This window comes from Trachemys scripta, chromosome 2, assembly GCF_013100865.1.
Source record: "Trachemys scripta elegans isolate TJP31775 chromosome 2, CAS_Tse_1.0, whole genome shotgun sequence".
NCBI classification, from domain to species: Eukaryota; Metazoa; Chordata; order Testudines; family Emydidae; genus Trachemys; species Trachemys scripta.
Genome location: NC_048299.1, coordinates 144821569 through 144834378, shown reverse-complemented (window position 1 = coordinate 144834378; position 12810 = coordinate 144821569). Strand labels below are relative to the sequence as shown.

The following is a 12810-nucleotide window of genomic DNA, read 5'->3' as shown; positions in this document are numbered from 1 at the left end:
CACTTTATAGCTGTCTGCTAGATCAAAGAGCCCATTTTCAAACATTTGCTCCCTAGGTGGCTACTTCTAAACTGTGATCAAGTCACCCTTTAACTTTCTCTTTGTTAAGCTCAATAAATGAAGCTCTGCACGTCTCTCACTATTAAGCACGTTTGCTAGTCCTTTAATCATTCTTGTGATTCTGCAATGGACCCTCTTCCATTTAACAACATCCTTTTTGAACTGTGGGCACCGGAGCTGGACACAGTATCCAGCCGTGGTTATACCAGTGTCAAATAGAGGTAAAATAACCTCTCTAACCCGACTTGTGATTCCTGTTTATGCATCCAAAAATTGCATTAGCCCTTTTGACCACAGAATTGCACTGGGGCTCATGTTCTGCTGATTATCTACCATGATCCCTAAATCTTTGTCAGAGTGACTGCTTCCCAGGATAGAGTCCTCCATGTAGTATGGCCTATGTTCTTTGTTCCGAGATGTATACATTTAGCCATATTAAAAACACATTGTTTGCAGCCAGCTTACCAGACAATCCAAATTGCTCAGTATCCGTGACCTGTCCTCTTCATTATTTACCACTCCCCCAATCTGTGTGTTATCTGCAAACTTGATCAGTGATTATAATTTCTTCCAAGTTATTAATAAAAGTGTTAAATAGCATAGGGTCAAGAATCAATCCCTGTGGGAGCCCACTAGAAACACACCTGCTCAGTGATGATTCGGCATTAACAATTACAGTGAGACCTCTCCGCCAATATTTAACACATGCCATGTTGATTTTATATCATTCTAGATTTTTTTTAAATTAAAAAAATAGAACCATTGAATATTAGGGTTGGAAGAGACCTCAGGAGTCCATCTAGTCCAACCCCCTGCTCAAAGCAAGACCAACCCCAACTAAATCATCCCAGCCAGGGCTTTGTCAAGCCGGGCCTTAACATCTAAGGAAGGAGATTCTACCACCTCCCTAGGTAACCCATTCCAGTGCTTCACCACCCTCCTAATGAAATAGTGTTTCCTAATATCCAACCTAGACCTCCCCCACTGCAACTTGAGACCATTACTCCTTGTTCTGTCATCTGCCACCACTGAGAACAGCCTCGCTCCATCCTCTTCGGAACCCCCGTTCAGGTAGTTGAAGGCTGCTATCAAATCCCCCCCTCACTCTTCTCTTCTGCAGACTAAATAAGCCCAGTTCCCTCAGCCTCTCCTCATAAATCATCTGTTAGTCTTAAAGGTGCCACAGGACTCTCTGTTGCTTTTTACAGATCCAGACTAACACGGCTACCCCTCTGATACGCATAAATCGTGTGCCCCAGCTTCCTAATAATTTTCGTTGCCCTCTGCTGGACTCTCTCCAATTTGTCCACATCTCTTCTGTAGCGGGGGGACGAAAACTGGACTCAATACTCCAGGTGTGGCTTCAGCAGTGATGAATAGAGGGGAATAATCACTTCCCTCAATCTGCTGGCAATGCTCTTTCTACAACATTTTACAGTACCAAGTCAATGCCTTACAGAAACTTAAGTACTACATCAACCGTATTACCTTTATCAACTGAACTTGTTACCTCATCAGAAAAGGAGTCTCCATAAGCCCATGTTAATTGGCATTAATTATATTCCCCTCCTTTAATTCTTTATTAATTGAGTCCTGTAACAACTGCTTCCTCTTGCCAGGATCATCCTTCCTCTCTCCACTCTAGTTAATCTTCCTCTCTGTTCTAGTCACCCGTGACTCTGTTTCTTCACACTCTTCCTAAACGGTTGCTTAGTGTTCCTGTGCGCTGTTAAACAGCTGTCAAGCTCTAGCCCAGAAGTTGCTGGTGTGACTAAACACCTGCTGGGGGCTGCTGAAGAAGGCTTAAGTCAATCTACACAAAGCTCACGATCTCAGAGCAATGCAAGTTCTCTTTGGTAGATCATTACAAAACAGCTCCTATTGATAAAATGCTTGGCGATGAAAGGTACTTGGCCCTTTTCTAGTGCTCCCCATGACTGGGGCTGGGGGCGTATTCTCAGCTTTACAGAAGTTATGGTTACTTGCCCTAGCCTAATTCTGTCACTGGATCACTGTGGAGCAAGTCTACACTACAAGCTAGCGGTGCGATTCTCCTGCTTGTGTACATGACTAGCACAAGTATAAATAGCAGCGTAGCCATGGGTACTGGCAGCAGAGGCATTGCATTCAGGCATTCACTCAGCCCGGCTACGCTATGCTTCTGCAGCAGCTACCCTATTTATACTTGCACTAGCTGAATGCAAGCAGGGGAGTCACACCCCTAGCCCACAGTGTAGACACAGCCTCAGCTTTTAGGAGCCCGAAGCTGCTGAGCTCCTGTTCTACCCACTACATTGTAGCAGAGGGGGGATTTTCAAAAGCGCTCAGCTTTGGCCTCACTCTTCTCACTTGGACGTCAAAGGTCGAGTTCCCATTGACTTCCATGCAAGCAGAGCTAGGCCAATGCTGAGCATGTTTCTCTTTGGGGGTAGGGATTGTGAGATTAGGTACAGCACCTAGCACCACGGGGCCTCTGTCCTATCAGGCCTCAGGATGGCCCTGGAGTACTAAGTAATATTCAGACTGCTTACTCACTTTACATACTACTAATCCTTAATATTTGTAAAAAAAAAAAAAAAAAAACAACACACACCCACCTTTGGAGATATAAGATACTAATTAAGCCTTAATACCCCATAAGGGAGGAATTATCCGCATTTTACAGATGTGGCAATGGAGATACAACTGATTAACTCATTTGTCCAAAGCTGCAGAAAGGTAATGTCAGACAGGGTTAGAACAAAGTCGCACAGGTCCCTCTTGTCCTCTGCTTTGTGTACCAGAACACGCCAGCAGTCAAATAGCTATTTATTCTTGCTGTCCCCCTTACAAGAGAGTTCTGCCTTTTGTTACCTCTTCAGACAGGCAGTATGTACCATCACACACACATCCCTACCCCATGCCCCTGGCTCTATGAAGAATCATTTCCCCAATTTGGGATGCAAGAGGATGATTTGTAGGAGCACTGAGCAACCCATTTTATCTGAAATTAATAAGCCCTGAAGCTGCTCAGCAGCTCATCTCTTCTGAAAAGACAGGCCAGGGTGTTTTAAGAGACGGGATCCCCAAAACTACAGCACACAAAAATCAGGGGCCAGTTTTGAAAAATCTGGCCTTAAATGCTGGTTTGTAATTGCATCTCAGTTTAAAGATGAAAAGTTCATTGAGGAATTCAGAGGACAGAAACTAACTGTATATAAAAGAAGGAAGTTTTTAACACACAAGTCCATTTGTTTACTATATTAATGTTTGTCTACACACAGATTTGCATCAAAATAATGAGAGCTGTTTTCATTCACCCCTTTTGTTATTTCTAGGGTTGGCTGGGAAAAAAAAATCCATTTCATGACAAATTGACATTTCAAAATTTGTTTTTGTTCCCCATTTCAGTAAATCTGCATTTTCCAACAAAAAAATCTTTGTAAAATAAAAAACAATTTCCAACCAGCTCTACTTATTTCTGTGTACATCTGTGCGCCCACTAGCCATTAGGCAAAAGTTTCTTTTGTGAAATAAGACTAAGATCAGGCTTCAAGAGTGGGAAAAAAACATAAGCTGGAGAGAATACGCAGCTTCTGGTAGTTTATTGATTATTTTTTAAAATAAAGTTTTTGTAAAGCAAAAAAAAAAAAAACAAAAACAAAAACAAAAAACAAAAAGAACCCATCCAGGGAAACTCAAGTTTTCATTAAATCTCACTTGAAAAGAAGATCATCTGCGTATCCATAGTGTTTGGCACCTGCAAGACAGTGCGGTTAAAAGACCATAACTTGGAGCAGTTTTAGGAAGTGAAGTTACCCGGAAATGAAAAAAATATCTAGTGGTAGTGCTTGTCAAGAGTCAGAGTTTAAGGCCAGATCATCCAGTCTGACCTCCTTTGTATCGCACTAGTACCATCCAGCACCCACACACTAAACCCAACAATCAAAAGATTACAGCTCACAGGAGATTAGACTGTTCTATGACACAGACAGAGAACAGGAGGGACTGAGGCACATCATGCCCCTGAAATTATTAAGTGAGATATACCCAGATATTCTTGGGAAGTCGCAGGGGCAGGGATGGTGTCCCTAGCCTCTGTTTGCCAGAAGCTGGGAATGGGCGACAGGGGATGAATCACTTGATCATTACCTGTTCTGTTCATTCCCTCTGGGGCACCTGGCATTGGCCACTGTTGGAAGACAGGACACTGGGCTAGATGGACCTTTGATCTGACCAAGTATGGCCATTCTGATGCCCCTCACGCTGCAGAGGAAAGGCAAAAACCTCCCAAGATCACTGCCAATATGACCTGGGGAGAAATTCCTTCCCAACCCCACTTATGGAGATCAACTAGACTCTGAGTATATGAGCAAAAATCAGCCAGCCAACCTCCCGAGAGAATGCTCAGTGCCACGTCAGAGCACTGACCGTCCCGGCCCAGTGTCCCATCTCCAGCCATGGCCATGCCTGATGCTTCAGAGGAAGGAGATCACAAAAGAAATTGCAGAACTTTGACACCCTCAGAGGCTTTCCTAGGTTTATTTATTTTTCCTAGGGGATCATTCCTTGTCACCTCTCCATTTTCATGCCACCCCTTGATTTTTACCCTCCATAATTGCAAAGGAGCAGGTGCAGGAGGCATGCTAATACAGGACAGAGGAAATACCTTAGATTTCATCTTTCCTGAGCCACACATCGGGCCCAATCCTCAGCCTGCATAAATCAGCAATAACTCCAGAATCTGGCCCAGAGCCTCCACTCCTATGGAGATCAGCCACCCTGTGCTTTCACACTAAGTACTGCACAAGGATTTGTAGCATCAAGATCCATGCACTATAATCGGACAGCACATAAACTAAAAATGCCCTGCACCAGGTTATTAGATAGTACAGACAACTTACTTCAGACTAGTCAGGAGAGCTTGCCATTTTAGTGATTTGTTTGATACACCTTTAAAAAAAGAAATTCGGACACTTTATTCAAGGATATTCATTAAGTTGCTTCTGGGGGTTGTATTAAAATCCAATTTGAAAACAACTGCTGCAGGACAGTTCTTAAACAGAAGTGCACAAGCCTGTATCAGACCTGAGCTCTATGAATACTAGAAAAACTAGAGGGTTTGCAGTTAGTTGCACATTCCTTCGTAAAAAAGAATGATATTAAAGCCTCAGCTAACAGAAGCAAGTTGTTTTCTGAATCAATATCTGAAGCTTTCTCTCACGCTCTCGTCTGTTACGACTATACATAAAACAGAATTGCCGGCAGCCAAGTACTTGTTTGTGTGAACTACTGTCTACTTTGTACAACTCTAAATTACAAGATTGGAAGCCAGCTTTGCAACTTTCTTGGAGGCCTGGCCAATGCACAATGCCCTCCCTGTGTTATTTTAATGATTACCGCACTTTAAAAAAGGATCTTTTCCCACAAGGTGAACTTCACAATAAAGGTTTTGGGATGGAGCAACTCAGAAGCCTGATGTTAAACAAGGATGTACCATTTTTAAATCCCCTTATGCTCTAAAGCAAGGGTGCTTCATTGGATAGCTGGATTTTCAGAATTACTGAGCATCCAGTTTGTTAAAGTCATGGGGAAGCACATATGTACTCCACCTCTGGAGTGAACCCATTTATTTAGGTGCCTAATTTAGGCAGACAAGTTCATAATGTTGGTTTCACTTTTTAGATGCCTAACATGAGATCTAAACATACTCGCAAAATTTGAACTATGAGAACTCATAAAAGTGTTCCAAAAAAACAAAGCTAAAAAACGTGGTCCATGTAAAGCCAGCCAGCCAAGGCAATTAAATTCAACAAAAATCCCCCACCCTTTAACTGCCCAAACCCAAGCCTTCTCTGGATGTCTGTGAGAAGAGGTGGACCTTGCAACATGCCCTAGAGGTCAACAGACTCAAGCTATTCTGGACCAACAGGCAAAGGAGAAAATTGCAACTTAAGGACATTTCAATATAGCCACACCTGATTCTTTTCCCTTCAAGCACCTTTGCTGATCACAGCGATGACAGTGTTACACCAGGAGAGCAATTTCCCAGGTCAGAAGATTGCAGGCCATTTAGGACTCTATAGGTCAAAAAATAAGGCTAGAAGGGTACATCTAGGGATGGTGGAGGTATGTGTTATCCTGCCTCAGCACAGGGGTATGCACTAGGTGGCCTCTTGAAGTCCCTCCCCACTTCTATTAAACTCAGACATTCGCTCTTACCAGCCTTCCATTCTTCTGGATTTGTACGATCCCCAAGTAAGAAGGAAGGATGCTCCGGCCCCAAACGTATACAGGGCTCTCCACTGCATTGCTTGTCCAAGCTACACTCATGTCGTTTTCAGTCCTGATATAACAGCTGGCGCTCTGTGGCAGGGCATTTCCCACAAAACCTTCCTCTAAGGAGACTGGCATGGAAACGCTGCTGGCTAACTCCTGATCAACAGGGTCTTCCAATTTCTAGAAGCAATAGAAGGTAGCGTAAAGACAGGACAGCTTAGGTAACCATCCCTCAAACAAGGCATTGCAGAGGTGGCTACTGCAGTAAGCCATTACGTATCAAGCCAAACCAACTGGCCTCCTTAAGAACCAGAGGGTGGCAGCTGCTATACAGAAGCCCAGGAAGGACTAAAACAGAGGGTAAGTGGTAACAAAGAATAATCTCTATAACCTTAAATATGAGAGATGTGGGCTGAAGGTGTCTTCATAGAACCTGAGAAATGCTAGAAGGATCCCAGGGGGTAAGTTATACCATATTCTAGCCCAGGGATGGGCAAACTTTTTGGCCCGAGGGCCATGTCAGGGTTCCGAAACGGTATGGAGGGCCGGGTAGAGAAGGCTGTGCCTCCCCAAACAGCCGGGCCCCCCGCCCCCATCTGCCCCCTCCCACTTCCAACCCCGACTGCCCCCCCCACCCCCTGACCCATCCAACATCCCCCCCGCTCCTTGTCCCTGACTGCCCCCTCCTGGGACCCCCTGCCCCTAACAGCCCCCCCCCCCGGGACCTCCCCCATCCACCCCCTCTGTTCCCCATCCCCTATCTGCCCCCCCAAACCTCCGCCCCATCCAACTGCCCCCATCCCCTGACTGCCCCCCAAGGCCCCCTGTCCCTTATCCAACTCCCCCACTCCCTGCCCCCTTACCATGCTGCTCAGAGCAGCAGGACTGGCAGCCACGCCACCCAGAGCGCTGGCAGCATGGCGAGCTGAGGCTGCAGGGGAAGGGGGAACAGCAGGGGAGGGGCCGGGGGCTAGCCTTCCCGGCCAGGAGCTCAAGGGCCGGGCAGGACGGTCCACGGGCCATAGTTTGCCCACCTCTGTTCTAGCCCCTACAGCATACAGGTTATGCAGATACGGACATCAAACTCTCACTCCTCAGTGCATATCACCTCTGGGTTGGGCTCAGCGTCAAATTGGACATACAGGCATCTAAGTTTGTGCAGCTCAATTACCAGGAGAGAGGAGAGTGCAAGAACATGGAACTGAAAGTAGACTACCCCCTTGCTTCAAAGTAGACCTTCTTCCAGATCCTTAGCATGTAAATTATGCCAGCTTAAACTCCTTTATACACATGCAGAGTTTTAGGACTGCCCTCAAAGATACTTGCAGCTCATGACAAAATGCTGCAGTGCATAAAAAACACTAGCAGGCCGGCTCAGTGCTTCTGCAGCTTTCTGTTCCATTCTGTGGGCTGCTTCATACAAACCCTCACCGGGCTCACTCACCTTCCCGAAAGCTCCAGCGAAATATTTTCAGAGGTAGTCGATGTGGAAGCTACCTCCAAATCTAAAAGGCTGAAGGACTAAAGCTGGTAGGGGGGAAAAAATTGGGATCCCCTCCATTTCCCTCCCCTCGGGGGGTGGGGGGGGACTAGAAAGTTTCAAAACTCCAGTTTTTATTTCAAATCAAAAATTTTACCCTTTCAGTGTTTGGGGAAAAAACGTCAAAAAGTTTGGGCACTGGAATTTTGCCGCCTCCTTTTCTTTTTTGTCACTGGATAAAAGTAAACTGAAAGTGGGGGGGAAGGGGGGAACCCACCCTCCCTTTTACTTTTTCCACTTGAAAAGTGGAAGGGAAGTGTAAGAAAAATAAAGTAAAAGAAGTATCCGAGGGGTAGCCGTGTTAGTCTGGATCTGTAAAAAGCAACGAAGGGTCCTGTGGCACCTTTAAGACTAACAGATGTATTGGAGCACAAGCTTTCGTGGGTGAATGCCCACTTCATGGAGGGGAGGGAAGTCAGCTAAAGTAACTTCTTTTACTTTAAAAAGCAACAGAGAGTCCTGTGGCACCGTTAAGACTAACAGATGTATTGGAGCATAAGCTTTCGTGGGTGAATGCCCACTTTGTCGGATGCATGTAGTGGAGATCTCCAGAGGCAGGTATAAATAGATGGTCTATTTATACCTGCCTCTGGAGATTTCCACTACGTGCATCCGACAAAGTGGGCATTCACCCACGAAAGCTTATGCTCCAATACATCTGTTAGTCTTAACGGTGCCACAGGACTCTCTGTTGCTTTTTAAAGTAAAAGAAGTTACTTTAGCTGACTTCCCTCCCCTCCATGGACATAGTTGCAGTGGCTTTTTCTTCACTTTCAGTTTTCTACTTCCCTCTCCCACCTAGGGTGACCAGACATCCTGATTTTAAAGGGATGGTCCTGATATTTGGAGTTTAGTCTTCTATAGGCACCTATTAACCAACCCCGTCCCAATTGTTCACACTTGCTATCTGGTCACCCTACTTCCCACCCCCATTTACAGGGTTTTACATTTACATTTTTCAGTTTCCAGAAGCCAAAAAACAAAATTCTTCCCTTGCAAAAAAATTATTTAATAAAAACTTGCATTTTCCAACAAAAAAGTTCATCTGAGAGCTTTCAAGCAGCCCCCAAGGATTATAACTGTAAGGTCATTACTTAGCTCATAAGAAAGGTTTGTTTCATAACCCGGCTACTTTTGTATTCCTGTGAATGAGTAACTGACAGGAAGCATTTATGGCAGGGAGAGATGACCAAATACAGTACATTTAACATTAAAAATGGCAGTTTTTCAATTGCTAAAGTGCTGCTTTATCTTGCTATTAGAAGTCTGTGAAGTAGAAGGGACAGGTAGAAAAGGGGCATGATGTTTTAACACGTATTATATTTAATATTGAATGCAAAATACCCATGAATTAAGCTCAAATTCTGGTTGGATGTTAGTGATGACATTAAGAGTCATGAAGTTGCATTCACATACGTGCTGGTACCAAGACCCTTTGTGAGAATTACAGATTTATTACACAGAGAGGGGAAGGTTCTTATGTACCTCAAAGCCTCCAGTTTCTTCCAAAATCAAGTGGAGCAGGCGTATATATTCAGTGGCTGCTTTAAGCGTATCGACCTTACTAGGCTTCCGGTCTTTAGGTATCAACGGCACGATGGTCTTCAGCTTTGAGAAGCCACTGTTCAAGTTTTTTATCTATCAAAGATATTGAAGAGGAAATTAAACAAAATTCAGTCCATTAGCTGCAGAACTCCATCCACCCAGTGGTGAAAAGGGGAAACTTTTAAAGGCAGCTCATTTTTTTAAAACGGACAGATCAGTTACATTCTGCATTAAGAATCATTGGTTGCCTTTTATGAAAAGAGTAAATGCAGTTTTAATAACCGCTTAATCGATGGTTGTAGAGTCTACCACAGGGATAGGTGGCTTGTAACCATCTGTAATACCTTCCACTGATGTGCCATCTACCACATGCATCAGTCATTGATTAACCCTTTATTAATGGAACCTTAATGTAAAGTGCAACTGAATTAGTAACTATAAGTGGGATAATTCATCATCTGCGTATCTTGGGAAAAATGAAGCTAACCACACAGTTGTGATCAAATAACAACGCTGAGGGCGCTGCAGCATTAAACAAGAAGGTCTCTCAGGAACAGAATGCCTAAGATGCCCAAGACAAGTCACTGGTCTGATTACTGCAATTCCGATGTAAAAGCTTTAAGCTCACCAGGTACTTAGGCCCAGATTTTTAAAAGATACTTAGGTGATGCTGCATTCAGCCTTGCAATGCTAAACCGATTTAGAAGCCGCAATCTCATTTTCAAAAGGATTTAGATACTTAGAGCCAAAATCCTATTAATGGCCAATGGGATTTAGGCCTATGTGCCCAACTCCCTTTTGAAAAGGAGACTGAGGCTCCTAAATCGGTTTAGCATGGCAACGCCGACTGTGCAGAAACACCTCAAAAAATCTGGGCCTTAGGCCACAAGGCTATAGACAACTTTACACAAGCAAGTAACTTGTGAGTAGTTCCGCTGAATCCAAAAGGACTACTGGTGCAGAAGTGTGCGCAGGATCTGACGCCAGCTGAGGGCAAGGACTTTTGGCATATTTGACCACATTGTGTTAGCAATTAGTGATATGAGAATGTTTGAAAACGCTGCAGCTGCGTTTACTGACCACTCTAACCATCCAGATGCGTCACAGCATTCTGATAGGGTGCACTTCCATCAGCATGCCATTATTTGAAACTCACCCGCCAAATGCATTTTGCATGGACATTGTGCATCTTTTCAGGTCTCTCTCCTCAGTCTATACTTGGTACGGTGCCAACCTAGAGTTGCTATGAATTTTGAATTTCTTAACTTTTTGTTCATAACAACTTGGTCATTTTGCTGCATCAGAGTCTTTTGCACCGAGACCATAACATTATTTACACTCAGCGAACGTGACCTAGGTCTTCCAAAACCAGTTTTTTGCAGCAACAAGCGAGCTTGCAAATATGTTTGGCAAGTGCTGATCACCCAGCCATTTCTCTATTTGGATAGGTTATCTAGAATACATAGTGCACACTCCTCATTTGCAGATAAGAGTCGCTTTCACAAGCATTCAAAGCACATCTGTTGCTGAACTGAGACAACTTTCCCAAGTGAGCAGGTGCATGTCATGGGCCGTCTTCTGTAACTGCCCCAGGTGTAGAGCTCCCATTCATTTGAGGAGTAGCTCTGCGCATGGAGCTGCTACTGTAGTAAGGCTACAGTATCAAATCTGATTAATTTGAAGAAGGCCGCACAGGGAGAGTTGGGGAGCTGCATTGGTTGGGGAAAAAAAGTCATTCCAAAAGGGGGGGGGGGGGGAAACCTCACTCTTACATTCTAAGTTCTTTAGAGCGAAGACTATTGACATGTCTGGCAGCACCAGCACAGGGGTGGGCAAACTACAGCCCGGGGGCTGCATCCGGCCCTTCAGACGTTTTAATCCAGCCCTCGAGCTCCTGCCAGGGAGCAGGGAACCACAGCCAATGGGAGCTGCAGGGGTGGCACCTGCAGACGGGGCAGCGCGCAGAGCCGCCTGGCTGAGCCTCCACGTAGGAAACGGAGGGGGAACACGCTGCTGCTTCAGGGAGCTGCTTGAGGTAAACGCCACCCAGAGCCTTCACCCCAGATCCCCTCCTGCACCCCAACCCCCTGCCCCAGCCTGATCCCCCTCCTGCCCTCTGAACCCCTTGGTCCCAGGCTGGAGCACACTCCTGCACCTCCAACCCCTCATCCCCACCCCAGAGCCCACACCCCCAGCTGGAGCCCTCACATACACACACCCACATCGCAACCCCCTGCCCCAGCCCAGAGCCCCTTCCTGCACCCTGAACTCCTCATTTCTGGCCCCACCCCAGAGCCCACAACCCCAGCCAGAGCCCTCTCCCCCTCGCACACCCCAACCCACAGTTTTGTGAGTATTCATGCCCCCCCCCCGCATACAATTTCAATACCCAGATGTGGCCCTCAGGCCAAAAAGTTTGCCCACCCCTGACCTAGCACAACGGGGGCCAGAGCTGACTGAGACTTTACGGCATCACCCCAACAGAAGTGTGGAATAATAATTTAGAGATCTCCATAGGAGCCAAAGATAAGCTAGAAGCTAATCATTAATTGCACCCTGTAGCAAAGCGTTGAGCCAGAACTGAAATTTTGTATCTGTATCCCTCCATGATTTGGGGTGTTTGAAATCCAGACTGAGGTGAGAATTTCTGTAGTCCTGGATCAGGACCTCCTTGTTCCCACCATGAGCCCTGCTCACTGGATCCTGCTGGAACGTTACAGAAACAAAATGTAGAAGTTCAGACTCATTTCCTCCAACTGCCCAATTCTCCAGCTGGCTCGCCAACAGCTTATTTGCCCCACTGAAGCTTTAAAAACAAAAAGCAGCTGTTTATTTTTGATGGAGAACAAAAGACCCTGCGGCACCTGCAGCCCCCTTACCCTCTCTCTCTCCTTGGCGTTAGCCGTCTGTCTCCTCTCCAAGACCTCCTCCAAGTTCTCGGTGGAGAGGTAGTGCCCGGACGGCTGCCTCTTCATCCTGGTGATGGCTGCCATGAAAGGGAGGGGCCCAAACTGCTCGCTCAGGACATCTCCCAGCACCTCAGGCACGGGGGTCACCAACAGAGGCACCCGGTGCTGCTGCGGCTGCTCCTCTTCCTCGGACACTTGCTCCGCCATCTGTGAGGTCTCAAAGCAAATCAGTTGCTACTCAGGTCCAACAAGGCAAGGGAGCGCTTAAGGTAGGGGGAAGAGAGAGCTTCCCTTGCTCCACTAACTGCCCCAGGTAACGGGACTGGCTACTCCTTTGAGGAAGAATGTGGGAGTCTGGGTGGGGGCACCTAGCAGGTATAATGGGGTGGGGGCACTGCTCACCTATGGGGTATTTTGGTGACAGTGGCTAGCTGCTCTGACAGCCCCACGGAGCAGAGGGCACTCAATACATCCCTCCAGGTAACACAGAGCTCACCG

General features: G+C 46.0%; 1 protein-coding gene across 1 annotated transcript; it reads right to left on the bottom strand.

The window, feature by feature from the left end:
- Positions 1-3720: 3720 nt before the first annotated feature.
- FIGLA (folliculogenesis specific bHLH transcription factor) lies at positions 3721-12519 on the bottom strand. The gene is made up of 5 exons (XM_034759404.1): positions 12283-12519; positions 9344-9496; positions 6262-6498; positions 4944-4992; positions 3721-3799 (listed from the first exon to the last, which is right to left on the bottom strand). Exons 1-4 carry the CDS (start codon positions 12517-12519, stop codon positions 4972-4974), a joined length of 648 nt encoding a protein of 215 aa, XP_034615295.1. The 3' UTR covers positions 3721-3799; positions 4944-4971.
- Between the last annotated feature and the right edge of the window lie 291 nt (positions 12520-12810).

Bases quoted from the DNA above. Each gene is read 5' to 3' on its own strand.
- FIGLA (XM_034759404.1), bottom strand. From the start codon at position 12,519: ATGGCGGAGCAAGTGTCCGAGGAAGAGGAGCAGCCGCAGCAGCACCGG. The intron at 9,497-12,282 runs GTAAGGGGGCTG...TATCTTTGATAG, and splicing joins ACGCCAAGGAGAGAGAGAGG to ATAAAAAACTTGAACAGTGG. The intron at 4,993-6,261 runs GTAAGAGCGAAT...CTTTTTTTAAAG, and splicing joins TCCAGAAGAATGGAAGGCTG to GTGTATCAAACAAATCACTA.